The sequence below is a fragment of the Knufia obscura genome, assembly GCF_036327395.1.
Source record: "Knufia obscura strain CCFEE 5817 isolate CBS 148926 chromosome Unknown scaffold_15, whole genome shotgun sequence".
NCBI classification, from domain to species: Eukaryota; Fungi; Ascomycota; class Eurotiomycetes; order Chaetothyriales; family Trichomeriaceae; genus Knufia; species Knufia obscura.
In genome coordinates, this window is record NW_027042701.1 from 551,302 (window position 1) to 566,505 (window position 15,204).

The 15,204-nt window shown below is 51.1% G+C and overlaps 5 protein-coding genes across 5 annotated transcripts; 2 read left to right on the top strand and 3 right to left on the bottom strand.

Annotated features, from left to right (window-relative positions):
* Nucleotides 1-882: 882 nt before the first annotated feature.
* Nucleotides 883-5,277, top strand: SSK2 (Suppressor of Sensor Kinase (SLN1); the record flags this gene model as incomplete). The annotated part of the gene is made up of 1 exon (XM_064878442.1): nucleotides 883-5,277. One exon carries the CDS (start codon nucleotides 883-885, stop codon nucleotides 5,275-5,277), a length of 4,395 nt encoding a protein of 1,464 aa, XP_064726010.1.
* Nucleotides 5,278-6,561: 1,284 nt separating this feature from the next.
* On the bottom strand, nucleotides 6,562-7,045 carry PMZ80_010050 (uncharacterized protein; the record flags this gene model as incomplete). Its single annotated transcript, XM_064878443.1, has 2 exons — nucleotides 6,562-6,668; nucleotides 6,718-7,045. The coding sequence occupies 2 exons, from the start codon at nucleotides 7,043-7,045 to the stop codon at nucleotides 6,562-6,564; spliced, it is 435 nt and encodes a 144-aa protein (XP_064726011.1).
* Nucleotides 7,046-8,092: 1,047 nt separating this feature from the next.
* On the top strand, nucleotides 8,093-10,314 carry PMZ80_010051 (uncharacterized protein; the record flags this gene model as incomplete). The annotated part of the gene is made up of 2 exons (XM_064878444.1): nucleotides 8,093-8,214; nucleotides 8,262-10,314. The coding sequence occupies 2 exons, from the start codon at nucleotides 8,093-8,095 to the stop codon at nucleotides 10,312-10,314; spliced, it is 2,175 nt and encodes a 724-aa protein (XP_064726012.1).
* A 688-nt stretch (nucleotides 10,315-11,002) lies between these two features.
* Nucleotides 11,003-11,857, bottom strand: PMZ80_010052 (uncharacterized protein; the record flags this gene model as incomplete). Its single annotated transcript, XM_064878445.1, has 1 exon — nucleotides 11,003-11,857. The coding sequence occupies one exon, from the start codon at nucleotides 11,855-11,857 to the stop codon at nucleotides 11,003-11,005; it is 855 nt and encodes a 284-aa protein (XP_064726013.1).
* Nucleotides 11,858-12,796: 939 nt separating this feature from the next.
* On the bottom strand, nucleotides 12,797-14,068 carry PMZ80_010053 (uncharacterized protein; the record flags this gene model as incomplete). Its single annotated transcript, XM_064878446.1, has 1 exon — nucleotides 12,797-14,068. The coding sequence occupies one exon, from the start codon at nucleotides 14,066-14,068 to the stop codon at nucleotides 12,797-12,799; it is 1,272 nt and encodes a 423-aa protein (XP_064726014.1).
* Between the last annotated feature and the right edge of the window lie 1,136 nt (nucleotides 14,069-15,204).

The following is a 15,204-nucleotide window of genomic DNA, read 5'->3' on the forward strand; positions in this document are numbered from 1 at the left end:
TGTGCATGCTTGGGCTAGTTGTCGTAATCGTTCTTACCCCAGGTAGGCACCGCAGTGGTTGCGCTTGAGTTATGAACTTCATTTGTTCGCTAGTCACTTACATGACATTCGGGGATCAGGTGCAACCGTGCGAGCATAAGGAAACAGCGCCCGACGATGATTGCTGGGTAGGCCGGTGCATGCCCGATCGTTCATCTCGCATCCAGTTCTCAGGAAACGTTGTTCACGATCATGCCTGCCGGCATTTGTACAATGACAATGCCTATATAAGGTTAATGGTGGACTTTTGATAGCCTTCCCACAACAGCCTCGTGATTGCCACGACACTCATGAAACACATGTTAGAGAAGTCACCCTGTCATGGCTGGAACGCAATTGCATCTCGGCAGAAGGACACGCTTATTGGTACTCTATGGGGAAAGATAGCCGAGATAACAGCAGTCTCGGCAGCCTGAGTGGCACAGGGATGAATACAAGTCAAAACAAGGTTAGTGTTGTTGACGGATTCTTGATTCAGCAAGTGAAATTCATGGCATGTGTGGCTTTAGGCAGGGGTTAATGCTGGAAGCGCTTTGCTTGGCCCGGAAGAAGTGGAATTTGGCATCTAACGTCAGTGGACTCGTGAATCCTCGGCTGCGCGGCCGATGGGACGCTCATTTACTGCTATCTGTCGTCGCAACTTGGTGGTATCGAGTAGTTGGCAGACGGGGCAGCGACGATCTTACGATCATTCTGCCAAAGCGTCTAGCCATAGTTAGTATGTGTACTGTAGAACGATTAGACGCGTTTTCTTTTATCGAGATTTCTGTGAATCTTCAACATGCCTGCCATTAAGTGAAATAATCCCAGTTTAGAGTTTGGGGAATTGGCAAGCCGACCAGCATGGCGAGCGCCACAGCTTCGACGCCGCAACAGGCTCTCCAGGTTCACGATCGCCTCTTGCCTGACGATGAAAATCTGGTAGGAATCAGCACTCATTCATCCAACGAGAATCAGAATCAATTGATAATCGAGCAACCGACATTTCCGGGCTCATCAAGCGTGTCCGCTCCTGCACCGGTGCCAGTCCGCGCCTACGAGCCTCTTGCAGGAGCGCCTGCCGGTGCCATTCCCACTGCCTTTCCTTATCGTTCCGCTGGGGTCCGCCTGCTCAAATCTGATGAACTCGGAGTCACTGCCTCTCGGCTTCCCAAGGTGATGGAGCACGATGAGCACATCTATCTCAACGGTCAAGCCGGAAGTTCCTCCAATTCTGACGAGGATTCTCACCCCCCTCCATCCTATCCTTACAGTGCATCAATACAACACTCCTTCAGCGATACAGACGGAACACCAATATACACTCCCACATCCAGTCTGACCTACTCGATACCCAACGGAGGCTCTGTCCTGAGTTCATGGGGTTCCTACAGCGGTAGCGGCAGACCACGAGTTGGCAGTGGTAGCGGCAATAGTAGTCAAGGTGGTATGGAAAGACCTGTAAATATGGCCGAACAACCTCATCTCAACGATCCTCGGGCTACACGACCCCAGCCCTTGCGAGCGATATCCAGTACATATAATCCACAAAGGGGGCCTGGGCCACGACAGCCGTCCGACTTCAATAATAAACGCCAGAGTTCTAGTATGAAAATTAGAACAACTCGCAGAGACCCCAACGCCCAATACCGGGCACAAGAGCAGAAATACATAAACACCGTCAAGCAGGGATGGCCAGAGGGCGATGTGAGGTTGAATGATCCCATGTGGGGCGATACTTCGACAGAAGATGGCACCGACGATGAATCGCCGCGTACTGAACAGCCAGGCGTCGAATTTCAAGACGATGAGACCAAGATGATTGTTGAAGAAGACTCTGCTCCGACCGAAGAAGACCTACGCAATCCTGCTAGCCGAGAGCGGCTCGAGTGGCACTCTATGCTGGCCTCGGTGCTGCAAGGTGATGTCGTCAGGCAAGAAAAGCAGCGTCTCATCGGCACCACAGAACAAAAGAGTGACATGGAAATCCGAGCTGAAATCTGGTATGGCTCTCGCGCAAAGTACTACGGTCGACCACTTCAGATGCAGAAGAAGATGATAGATGAAGCACGCTCCCATCTCGGCCCTATCATTGACAGCATCATGGACTTCGAGATCAAAGGAGAGACCGTTGTCGGCAAGACGCCTTTTGAGCAGGTTGAAGAGATTGTCGCCAAGATCGAGAAGTGTTGTTGGTTGTACCCGAGCTGGAAGCAACTCGAGCATAGCCAATCACGAGCCGCTTCTGATGCTTTCAAAGCTAGCTGCAGTGCTGTCATCTCCTGGCACAACGTCACTCAGACCATCAACACTGAGCTCAGCATTTTGCAATCCTGGGTCGGTAATCAGGAACTCGATTTCACCAAGCAGCGCTGGAAAACCGGCTCAAGCGAGTTGACAGACAAATCCTCCTTTGTTGACCGAATCTTGAAAGAAGATGGTCTAAAATCCTTACAAGGTGACGAGAGTATGTTCCAGGGTATTGGCAAAGTCATCATAAAGGCAAAGAGCACCCTAATCGAGAATGCTGCTGCCTTCCACGAACGGCATTTACCACCGTACATCGAGGAGCTGTTGACTCTCATCAATTTTCCATCTCGCCTTATCCAGGAGATCATCAAGGTCCGACTCTCTTATGCTAAGAAGATGAAAGAGCCTGCCCAGCAATCACCTCTGATCGTTGATCAGATGATCGCTCAATTTCAGATCTTGATGAAACTGGCATGCGCCATCAAGCAAGAATATATTTCCATCTCGCATCCTGAGCCAGGTTGGGATTTGCCTCCTTGCATCGACGAGAATTTCGACGCAACCATAGTCGAGGCTCTCAAGTTCTACTTCAAGATGCTGAATTGGAAGTTGACATCCAACAAAAACACCTTTCGCGAAGCTGAAATCCTGGAACAGGAGTGGGGCTTGTCGAATGAGATAGGAAGGCAGCTAGAAGGTGGTGATGTCGAAGTAGCCGAGCAATTCAGTTCACTCACAGCCAAGTCACTAGCCCGCTTGACTACTTCATTCGAGAAGGAGTTACGTCCGCGTGAAGACGAGTCCTCCTTCGAGATGGAGAAGAGGTACAAAACCATCCTGGACTCGGTCCGTGTAAGGCAGCGAAAGATGTTTCGATTTTCTCGTCTACTAGGACAGAGGTTCGAGAATGCCACCGAGTACAATCTGGGCATGGACTCCGACCAGCAAATTGATTTCTTGCAAACTCTTGCAATGACTGGACATTTCCTGGTCGCTTCTGAAATCAACACACCCAAAGAATTATACTACGTCGCTGCACCTTGTCTATGGAATCGTGCGACAGATGTCAAGGCCATGTTGGGCACTTCATTCCATGCCGACGACGATCGCGAGGATCCTTCAGATCCATACATCCTGATCATCCACCCAGAGGAGCACCTTGCTTGGGAAGGACCGACGATGGACATTGAGCTTCGTGATCTACCGACACATGTACCTGCTGGACGATTGCGACTTGTGGCTGATGGCTCTACTGGTCGATTGCAAGCAGCACGAGCCCGGTTTGCTAACGCTATTGGCCAAGATCTGGATATTGTCATCGAGCAGCGAGCCAATTTGACGCGAGTCAATACGGAGCTGGGGAAGATCAAGAAAACCACCTTCAAGTTGTCGAATACTATCATGGAAAGCGTCGAAGTTGTTCGCTCCCAGAATGGCCGCAAAGCTAGTCCTGAACTCATTCAGTCTTGCTTCGCTTTCGCAACAGAATTCGGTAAGAGATCTCTGGCCTACATGGACCACAACCGTCGGATGATGAATAATGCCAAGCTGACCAAGCTGGGTCTTGATTGGGTCAGCTTCATCTGTGATGATTGTGATGGTGCAGACAGAAGAACGTTTAAGTGGGCAGTGGCAGCTTTGGAGTTCGCTATGGCAATGACTCGCGGCCGCAATGTCCTCGACATCACAGAAGAGGAGTATGCACAAATGCGATCAAAGGTCAGTGGTTGCATGTCCGTCCTCATCTCGCACTTCGACATCATGGGTGCGAGATCCACACTAGCAGCGCAACAAGAACGGTCGCGCAACGAGGCGGTTGGCCCAGGCCGAAAAATGGATATGAGCAAGATGCGCAACGATGATGAATGTAGAAAGCAGGTCGGCGAACAGAGATTGGCTGCACTTGAATCCTGTGACGGTCGCAGAAGTGAGGATGAGGCCAACAACGTCCGAGCCAACCTCGGTCGCGTTCTGGAAGGCTCCAACGAAGCCGATCGATCACTCACATATTTATCTTCCTCAGCGACAAATGTAACTATGCGCTGGCAACAAGGTCAATACGTCGGTGGAGGAACCTTCGGCTCTGTCTACGAAGCCATCAATCTCGATACTGGTACTCTCATGGCAGTTAAGGAGATCAGGCTGCAAGATCCTCAGCTCATTCCAACCATCGTCAAGCAAATTGGTGACGAAATGGGTGTACTTGCTGTGCTTGATCATCCAAACATTGTTCAGTACTTCGGCATCGAGGTACATCGAGACAAGGTCTACATATTCATGGAATACTGTCAAGGCGGCTCTCTAGCATCTCTGCTCGAGCATGGCCGCATCGAGGATGAGACAATCGTCATGGTCTACGCATTGCAAATGTTGGAGGGCTTAGCATATCTACACAACGCCCACATTGTTCACCGAGATATCAAACCAGAGAACATCCTCCTCGACCACAACGGCGTGGTCAAATACGTCGATTTCGGCGCCGCCAAGATCATCGCTCGACAAGGCCAGACTATCGTTCAGCCTGAGCCGAAGATGACGCAAGGCGGAGCCCGAGGCAACGACGCCGCTCCACGCGCTCAACAAGGTACCATCACAGGTACACCGATGTACATGTCCCCCGAAGTTATTCGCGGCGAGGGCGCCCAACGCTTCTCGGGCGCAGCAGACATCTGGTCTCTGGGCTGTGTCCTGCTCGAAATGGCAACCGGTCGTCGGCCATGGAGCACACTCGACAACGAATGGGCAATCATGTACAACATTGCATCTGGGAATCCACCGGCCATGCCCACTGAAGACCAGCTTAGTGAGACTGGTCTTGACTTCTTGAAACGCTGTTTCGATCGTGATCCAAAGCGCAGAAGTACGGCTGCGGAGTTATTGCAGCATCCGTGGATCATGGAGATCAAGAGGATGGCGGGTGTGGAGGAGCCGGAGACGCCGAGTTCGTCGAGTAGTGGGGGCATCAGTCTGCCTCCGAGTCGGCAGAATTCTGCTCCTAATATCAGGTAGGGCGTGATGAGGAGGGAGCGGACAGAGTGATGTGTGGTGATGTGATATTAATCATTGTATTGGTTTTCCTTGCTGGCAAGTGAGGAGGTATTTGTGAAGCGTTCTGCGGTGCGGATCAGGGTTATGACTTGTGATTCGAGTACTTTCGATTCTGTACATGTTGATCACGTTAATGAACGGCCTTTGATTTATGCTTCAAAGCAGGTATTTCTCTACCTTGGGTCTTAGAGACAAGAAAGAAATCCTTCTAATTGGCTAAAATGGTGGCCACTAATTGGTTGTGTTCATGTCCATATCACGTGCTCCCACGATTATCGCGTGTTTATGTTTTCTAAGGCCTCCTTCAACGAGGCAGTCCCCTCGGGTCTAAGTTTGGCTTCAGAAGAGTCGCACGCTCGCGTTCTATATTCATGCTTAGGCCTTGTCTATATACAGTTGTTCATGCATTGTTCTACATGCTTCGCAGGATAACTCGAGTATGTTTTTGATGGCCTGTAGGTGTTCTGTCCTCTTTGGGGAATTCTATCTACTGGGGCTTCCAGACCGAGATGCTGTGTTGTGGTGTGCCGATGATGACGATCGCAGTGTCCGCGTCAAGCGCTCAAGTGTCTAGGGTCTAGGGTCTAGCTGAGGTTGTCTGGTTTCGGCGTGATGGGTAGCGCCTGGTCGAGTCAGAGGTGCACGAATTGCAATAAGTGTTCAGGTGAGTTGATAGCATGTTGACATGACGTTGCCAGTGAGATATGAGTGCTTTGAACGCCATATGCATATCGGCATTGTCTATTATTCAGAGACATTGAGTCCCTGGCTCCTGAGGTAGGGTCGGCTCTTCGGACAGACACGGGCTCCTGTTAACAGTAGTCGCAGACCTCGACCATCGATGAGGGACTGACGTGCGGCGGCGGTGTTCCTGTTTGTTCTATCGGAAATCCCACGAAGGTGCAGGTCGAGAGGGCTATGGATACCATGATGATACGTTCATGCCTCGTTGTCTGTGGTTCAGCCTTTTCATGCTTTGTGTGCTTCCCGGGCGCCAACGAGATGACCAAGGGTGGAAGCAGCCTACATGAGCCTTCGGCGGTATTACCGCAAGGTTTCAGGAGACGAGCCAATGCGGACAGAGTCTCGTAAGTCAGCCTCCTCGATGGCCATATGATATCTAGCTAGGTCACCTAAACACTCAATCCCGATGCGGTAAGCGCTCCAGATCATCGTCAACCTCCTCCAACCACGGCCCGTCACCGATGAAGACGCTGATTTGGGGTGCATGTGCCGTGCGGTGCCTCATTTGTGTTTGGAGTTCTTGTGACTCGTGCACGGAAAGCTGAATGATCGAGCTGGGTGGAATTGGGCTGGCCCGACCTGCTGCATGGCTGGTGATCGGGACGAGTCTTGACTGTGTCAGCCTCTCGTGGGTAAATGGGCGTTGATGCTACTTACCAGTCTTCTCTCGTGATGTTGGTGACTGGTGCGGTCTTGCGTTGCTGTTGCTGGCGATCAATTGTTCATTCGTGACTACACGGGTGTGAGCTTGTGGTGGTGCTGTCAAGAAGGCTGGTATAGGTGGGTTTCCAACGTGCTGTGCTTCGATGTCGTGGATTGATTGGTGTGGTGGTGGTATGGGATGTGTTATTGCGAGGGCTGCCAATGTGGGGCCTGACATAGCCTGACGAATGCCTGACCATTTCGTAACGAGGAGGCAGAGGAAGGGCATGAGGGCCACAAGTACCCCGACTATTGCTATGATTGATTCTTGGGACAGACTCATGATGACCTGTTACGATGAGAGAGAGAGAGACTTCAGAAAGAGAAGCTGGCAAAGCCATTATTTGTATTGAGGATGTTTTCATCGCATGAAGGCGTAGAGTATACGTTCGAGCACCAAATTTCGTGTACAACACTCGTGCTATAGTACGAGGTGAGCATTCATTTGAGTCTGCCAAATGTTGCATTGTGCCATATGAACTCCGATTCGAGCTTGCCAAACATTTCACTCATTACCCAGCATTCCCTCAGCTTGGCTTAAAGGCTTAGCTAGGAGATGGATGCACGACGTCAGGTTCAAGGTGTGGGGACGAGTTGTAGACGATGCAGTGTCCTGTTTGACCCAATACTAGTAGTCTGTAAGGCAAAAGTCCGTATAGCAGCAGCTTCTTGGAATGCTGTTATTCGCTATTGCCAGATATCGATACCGCCTCCATGCCCAGAATCTGGCAGTAGCGTGTTCAAGTGTGGCTGCCTCAAGTACTTGCTTTAGCCACTGATCAATACTGCCTCAATGCCCAGAGCTCGGCGGCAGCGTCAGCAACTGTGGTCATTCGCTCTAGCCAAATGTCGGCTCCACCCGCAACGTTCCGGTCTTAAGCTATCAGTACAACGCCTTGAAAGTTGTCCCGGGGAATTTGGCAAGCACGAATCACAGGATTTCTCTTGCGAACGCATCTTGCGCTTCTTTCATCTCACTATTCTAGCCCTGCAGCTCTTCACGGTCTGCAAAAGCTCGGTTGTTTGAGAAAATCTTACAAGTTGTTGGATTCCACTCCTTGACAGCCAAACGATCATGGGCTCGTGCGAGCTTGTTTCGACGCACGATTGGGGCTGTGATCAAGCCACGAATCCAGGCTGCCGTTGATCGCTATATATGCCTTCGTGACGACCATTTCCTCCAACGTGGGATGTCCCTTACTAAGAACGCCTGCGTACAGTTCACTTCCTACAAAGTCCCGCCACGTCGAGAAATATTAGACTTTGTGCTTGGCTATACACCATAACATTGCAGAGCACATCTGAATCACTTCAGCACCGACACATCATTATGCCGACCGCCGCACAATGGGAGGAACACAAGGAGCTGCTCCGGGATCTGTACATGGAACAAGGTAAAAGTGCTGTATTTATACAGAGACAGATGCGGACCGTACACCAGTTCGATGTGAGGTAGGGTCTTGAGCATAGTACTTCTATCTCGTTACTAAGCTATGTAGCATCGGACAATATCAAAGAATGTTCAAACGTTGGAGATTTGTCAAGAACATAAAGATAAGCCCGAAGAATTGGATGGCTCTGAGCGAAGAGCTCAAACGACAAGTCCTCAAGGTCGATGATGTTGACATCTACTTCCAAGGTAACTTCATCAAGACTGAATCAGCCAAGGAAGCTCTTTACCGCTACGATACTTCTTTGTTGCCCTCAGTCAAGTCTCAAACGCTTTCTGACGCTGTCCTGAAGGACATATTGACGCAAATGCTGCTATTAGCGTTTCCTATAAGCATGGCGCAAAACGAGGATTTCGAGCAAGAAGTGCTGCCAGCCTTGACAGATACTGCGCCGTTGACTAGATTTACCCAGTCCATTTGCGCGGAGGCCTTTGATTCCATATCCGTCGAACAGCCTGTGAAGCTTTCAACCGCCACGGCGCCCACCTGGCGGATCGACCTGAAGTCCGAAACCTCTCTCCCCGATATGTTACGTTGCCTCAGGGCCGAGCACAATCCAAACTCTGGACATGCATTTGCAACGATGGACAATCGAAGACGAACCGAGTGGGTGGTGTACTGGTTGTGGGACGCAATTACCATCGCCGGAGATCTGGACTGGAAACAAATGCGGCAGGATCTCGCAGATTGCGAAAGCTCTGTATTTGCCGGCCACATTCGGTTGCCGACGCTCGTCAAGTTGGCCTTCATCTACTGCCTCGCGGCAGATCCACGGCCAAGTGTAAGGAATGCATGTTTCCAAGTCCTCAAGACTTGTGATATTCGGAAACTCAAGTCAAGTAATAAGCCAGTGAGCAGATTCTTGGGACGGGCCGTAACGTTCCTGTTGTCACAGCAGGCCGTGATCCACGACGACAGCGAGTCTCTGTTCGACTTGCTGAGTGCTGGCGCTTACGTGGAATTAGACCACAGCCTGCACAGTCTGAATTGGTTTCCTCCCGCTGTGGGTCTTATGTCTGAGTTGCGGATCACGGGACGTCGAAGCGTTGAGCTCGAAGGAGTGCTCTGCGAGCTACTCAAAGCCGGAACGGATACCACGCTCCGTGGCACAGAGAGTTCAGAAAGTGGTCGAAGCCGCTGGCGAAGCCTGCCGTACTTCCTAGCTCTGGAGCTGAAGAGCTCATCCGCCATTGCGAAATCACTATTGGAAACGGGCGCTGTGAAGCCCAGGTCTGCCGATCTGTCTAAGGCTCTAAAAGCTGGATCCGATATTAGCATCGTCCGCGATATTCTAGAGGCTGGCATATCCGCCAACTGGGATGTACAATGCACACCGCACAGCAGCCTGTATCAGCCTCTCATCCATGCTACTGAAGCTGGAGCTCTTGACCTGGTCAGGCTCCTCATCGAGCATGGTGCACGCCCCAATGTTGTGGCCCCGAAGACCAACATTTCTAAGTATAGTCCACCCGACTGGGCTGTAGATCTGCCACATTGGTATTGCCGTTTGAGCCCACTCGCCATTGCTGCCGCACGCGGGGATATCGAGATCATGGGTGTACTGCTTGACGCTGGTGCCGACGTGAACTTCTGTTTCCTGGAAGATGCCCTGGCTCCGCTGCAAGCTGCGATCATGTTTCGACGGCAAGAGAGTGTCAAGTTCCTGTTCAGGAATACCGAAATTAATTTCGAGCAGGCAACGAAGATATCATATATGAGGGGTCCTACTCAAACTTTTAGGCCATTCTACCTAGCGTTATTGACAATGGAGTTCCACACACTCGGGTACATCATGGACCAGGAACTCACTGCCGCCATCAGCATACCAAATTCCTCCGAGCTCCTTGTGGTACAGGACATTCAAGACCTCTTGAAAGAATTTTTCGGACTTCACGCACTTCGATGGTCTGCCCACCTTTGGAAGTCATCGGTGTGGGAAGCCTGGGTTGAATCACCCTGCGAGCGACTGTACGCATTGACGCAATCGGAAAGAGCTCTTCTCGAGCGCTGCTGCGCTAAGGTGTCAACCATGCAGTTGCGGGAAAGTCTCGCATACAATTGCCCCCCCACTGTCAGCTCCCGAGCCGTCCACGGCGTTTGATGCCTTTTGGTGAATGGCTGCTGAATTATTAATTCTGCGTTAGCACGGTTTTCAACTGTACGGTACGGGAACAGCTATGGTTGGCTGAGTGACTCTCTCGTCTGCGGCAATCGACCTATGGGCAAGGGACTAATGTGGCTAGCACAGTCGCAGCGCTTGAGCCCAGACTGGATGGTTCGGTAGCTCATGAATCACTGATTACGCGCCTTGCAACCGGTCTATCATGCGACGAGGAATGCATGAGGTTCTCAACAGGTCAAGGGGTAAAAATAATCACCATTTCTTCATGATCATCGATTACAACCACGAGCTCGCTCACCCGATATATCTCGCTCAAATTGGAGTCATGCTATTCGTCATAACTATCTACCAAGCCAGAGCAAAAGCCACAAGTAGCCGTCCTTACCACGACATACCATCTTAAGTCCTCATCTGCGGCGGCGGCGGCGGAGGCTGACCACCAGGGGGCGGCAGAGTGCGATAATATGAGATGATCAAATTCCATACTCATTAATAGTTACTACCTACTCATTTCCATATTTGCTTGTATCAAATACATGCTACACTCACTATAGTCCGACCCATAACTCCCTTTGCTAATTGCCACTACTCCATTATCATATTTATTGTCATCATCATTATCATTACCATCGTCATCTCGCTTCCTGCACTACTCTCCTACCCCCACTCACAACTTCGCCTTCTCACCCTCCTCCTCCCCCACCGCCTCAACCGTAACACTCCGATTCCTCTTCTCAGGTTCCTTCGTATCCTTCACGACCTTCGGAACCGTCACCGTGAGGACACCGTTCCTCAAGCTAGCCTTGACCTCCTCGTGCTTAAGCTCCCCAGGCAGACTGAATGCGCGCTGGAATGTGCCAATGCTGCGCTCCGTGAGATGGTACTGCGTTGTGCTCGTGGGCTTTGAGACTTCATTGTTCTGGTTCTGGTTCGTTGTTGCGACGGTTGTGTCGTTTTCAGTTGACGTGTTCTGGTTGGTGGTGCTGGTGCTCTCCTGGTTTGCACCGCTCATCTGAGTGTCCTGGGCTTGGGAGTCATTCTTGGCAGAGTCTTCGATTTGACCTTGCTCCTGCTGCTGAGACTGAGACTGTGGCTCCCGACCCTCCTCCCTCACCTTCTCAACGCGTGTCTTGAGGACGAGGGTGTTGTCGTCTGCAAACTCAAGGCTGATATCCTTCTTCTCGACACCGGGGAGTTCACCCTCGAGCACGAACTCCTTCTCTGTCTCCTTAATGTCGAACTTTGGACTGAGTGTCAGCATGTTGAAGCGCGAGTCGTTGTCACTGAGACGACCGTTCAGTTCATTGCTTAGTCTGTCGAGTTGAGAGAATGTGTCGTTGAAGAGAGACAAGAACGGTGCGTGGAAGGGCTGGTCGAAGTTGAAGTTGAAGGGTGAGGAGTCCCAGGGTGATGAGAAGAGAGATGTCGGTGCGCGGCCGTAGGGCGTCAGTTGCTGGTTGTAGTTGTGGTGGCCGCCGTAGGAGCGGTGGTGGTTTCGATGGGGATAGAAGAGGGAGGACATTTTGCTGATGTTTCGGGTTTGTGTTGTTGGTTTGGTGATTCGGTGTTGTATTGCTTTGGTTCTCAATGGTAGTGTTTGCATTTGTTGTGTGCTTTGTGTCTGTCTGGTCGATGCCAGGTTGGTGGTGAGGTCGAGCGATATTTATACTTTTTGGACGACATGATGAATGTTCTCGAAAGTGAGGTCGACGGGGAGGTAGGTAGTGTGATAGAGGGTGCTAGAAGAGACGATGAGCTTCTGGAAGTTGATTCCGTGGTCGGTGGTGGGGTGAGGAGGTGGTGTGCAGTGGAAGCGACGATGAGGTCTTTCTTGAAGCTTCGCTGCCGCGGTTGGGCTTCCATTTTTAGCTAGCGCAGGAATCTGGAACGGTCTGGCTGGTGGGGAGAATATATCCGGCCGGTTCTCGATCGGCACGTTGCGCGTTTAGTGCTGCGTTTGGCTGTGGGGTGCAAAGAGCCTCAGGGTTTCTGCTTATTGTACTCCGTAGTGTCTGTCATACTGCATCTACTTTTGTCCGCAGAGTCCTGAAGCCTATCAATCAGCGGTGCGGCTCAGGTTCGAAAACGCAGAGAAGGAAGAATAGTCAAGCAATTTAAAGCTTGGATTCATATGAGAAAAGCTATCAAATGTGTGCGTGGGCGTTGAACGATAATGTAACCGTCCTCAGCCAAACATACACCCTGGGTATCACAGATTATTCGAACGTCAAAAGCAAATTCGTTAGAGACGCCCCTCGTGTATCATGGTCGTAGGATCTGTCGTAAGCTGACAGCCAGAAGCAAACTCCCCGCCCCTCGCGTAATGTACACTTCCAAAAATTGAATGCAGCGATTCCTTGCTGTAGTCCTCCAGCTCCTGACTCCTTTCGCTTTCCGAGAAACGTGTATGTGAAAGTCGTGATTAAACGTATTTCAGAGATGAACAATTATTGTGCAACCATCAGAATTGACCTTGTTGAAAGTACGGGTCGAAACTCTCGGCGGCCTGCGCCAATGTATCAAGATCAGAGAAACCCCGTACAAGTGTCGGGGGTTGTGGAACTGAGACCTCGAGCTTTTCGTTTGGTGCCATTGCAGCTGCGAGCATTTCATCGCCTAGAGGTGGATACAACGAGGCTGGATTTTGAGTTGCATCCAATGCTGCGGTATCGCATGGTAGCACAATCTGTGGGTTTGGGTCGGGGAAGAAGCTCATGTCGCCTGGTGTGTCAACGGGATTGGGAGCAAGTGTGATGTCGGAAGGGTCTGAGAGACCCGAACTCTGCGTGCGCATGTGCGTTGGGCTTGGTCGCTGTGCTGCCGTGGCTGGCTCTTGATCTTCGGTTTCCTTCACTTTATTCGCATCACGTGTGGTCTGAGCCTTGCTCTTCTTTTCCCCCGCATTCTCTGCTCGGTTCTTGTGCGTGCGCTCATGTTGCTTCATGTTGTCCTTGCGGGTGAAGGCCTTGTCGCAGATTGGGCAGTGCACGCCTTTCTCGCCAGTGTGCTTCTTGCCGTGTCGTGCAGCATGGCCAGAAGTGGTGAAGGTTGCGGAGCAATTGTGTGACTGGGCATATGGACACGGATATTTGTTCTTCTTGCCTGTTGTGCTATTGCCTGTATTGTTGGCAGGTGCAGGTTGAGGTTGCGAGCCCGTAGTCAATGTAGAGCAGTCGGATGTATTCACAGACATTGATGGTGTCGGCATCTGCGCTATATCTCCTGTAGGAGGCAAGACAGGATATGGTCCTGGAGCAAGTGCCGGTGGGGCTTTCGAAGGGTATACGGCATCTTGTGGTACGGGAGCGATCATCAGGCTCTGGTCGAGGAAAGGTGTGATGCCCGTGGGCGATGGTAGGAAGCTCAGCGTGGGGTCTTGACGTAGCAGACTGTCGTATGAAACCATAGTGTTGTCATTGTAATTGTATGCTGGCGTGCTTGGGGATGGAGTAGATTCCATGCTAGTGCTGGAGTTCTCGGAGGAAGACGACGAGTGCCTTAGCAGCGGTGGAGAGCCCGCCGATGAACCTGACTGCGTTCTTTGGAACTGTGGTAACCTGAAAAGATTGGGTCGGGTAAGTCTGGGCGAGAAGGAGGTAAGAGAGGATATCGAAGGGAGTTTCTGTGGCGGCGGTGAAGGTGAAGACTGCTTCTGTCGATGTACGAACGATGGGCAGTCGTTATCGTTCAGGATCGAGAAGACACGTTCCCGAGTATTTTGCTGAACATCCATGTCGGACCTCCAGTGTCAAAAAGCCAGCAGTCACGAAGCTGGCCAGAATCTGAGATGATTGTTAAAACCAAATCACCACGACTACGATAATCACTGCACTCACCACGAGAATTGAGCAGGTAGACGTTTTGAGGTCGTAATAGTGTTGCCGGGCCAAGGTGAATGTTTTCTTTCCGGGCAGCCTCCAACCCAAGTGCGGCAGTATTTGATATCGCTACTGCAGGGAATAGAGTCGCGTATTGCGATCAAGCTCAACACGTGAAGGCAGATCGTCGTCAAGATCCGAGATACTAGGTGCAGTGGAAATGTTATCCTGAACTCGTGGTACGATGATCCGACAAAGACTGTATGCGCTACAGTGGAAAACCACGTTCAGAAAGTCAGGGTCGTGCAGGAGAGTAGGAAGAAGGGTCTGTTAGGGAAAATGAGGCGAAATAAGTTACAAAGAATTAGGAAGAGAAAAAGCGATAGATTTGGTACACGCTGCTCGATGACTATGCTAGCGGTACAGATCTCGATCTCACACATGGAAACATACGGTGCGTGTTGTTAGCAAAACCGGAGTGCCATGGACGGAACTCACTTCAAGTTGTGGGTTAGGAGTAAGGCACACGCTCCAACTCAACCCAGAGGTGGGCCGCCTTAGCTGCATTTCGCGAGCTGTTTGAGGAGGAAGCCACCGAGTCACAGGGTCAAGAGTGTGGCAGAAGGGGGTTGAGCCTTTACTGGAGCCAGCTAGCGAACTCTGTGCGCTAAACCCTGTCACCACAGGATGCAATCGCCGATCTACCACCAGCCACAGCTAAGTGAGCAAGTACCAAGAAATTTCATCACAATGGCAAACAAATTCGAGCGACGAAGCACATATTATTGCTACATTGAATGCAACAAGCTCAAGACGCACTGCGCAATACAAATGCGTCGCTATCATGGCGAAGATCGGTTGTAGAGAGGTTGGGATAAGTGCCTGCTAGTGACGTCTCAGTCATTTGTGCTGACCGACAGACGTATGGCCTTGAAGGCAGGGTCATGCACGAGGGCCGGCCAGGGAAAGAAGATCGGAATTCTACTCCCTGGCATCGATTTCCTACAAAGGCCACGGCCACATGAGGCTGAAAGTCGAAATCGCCGATCAA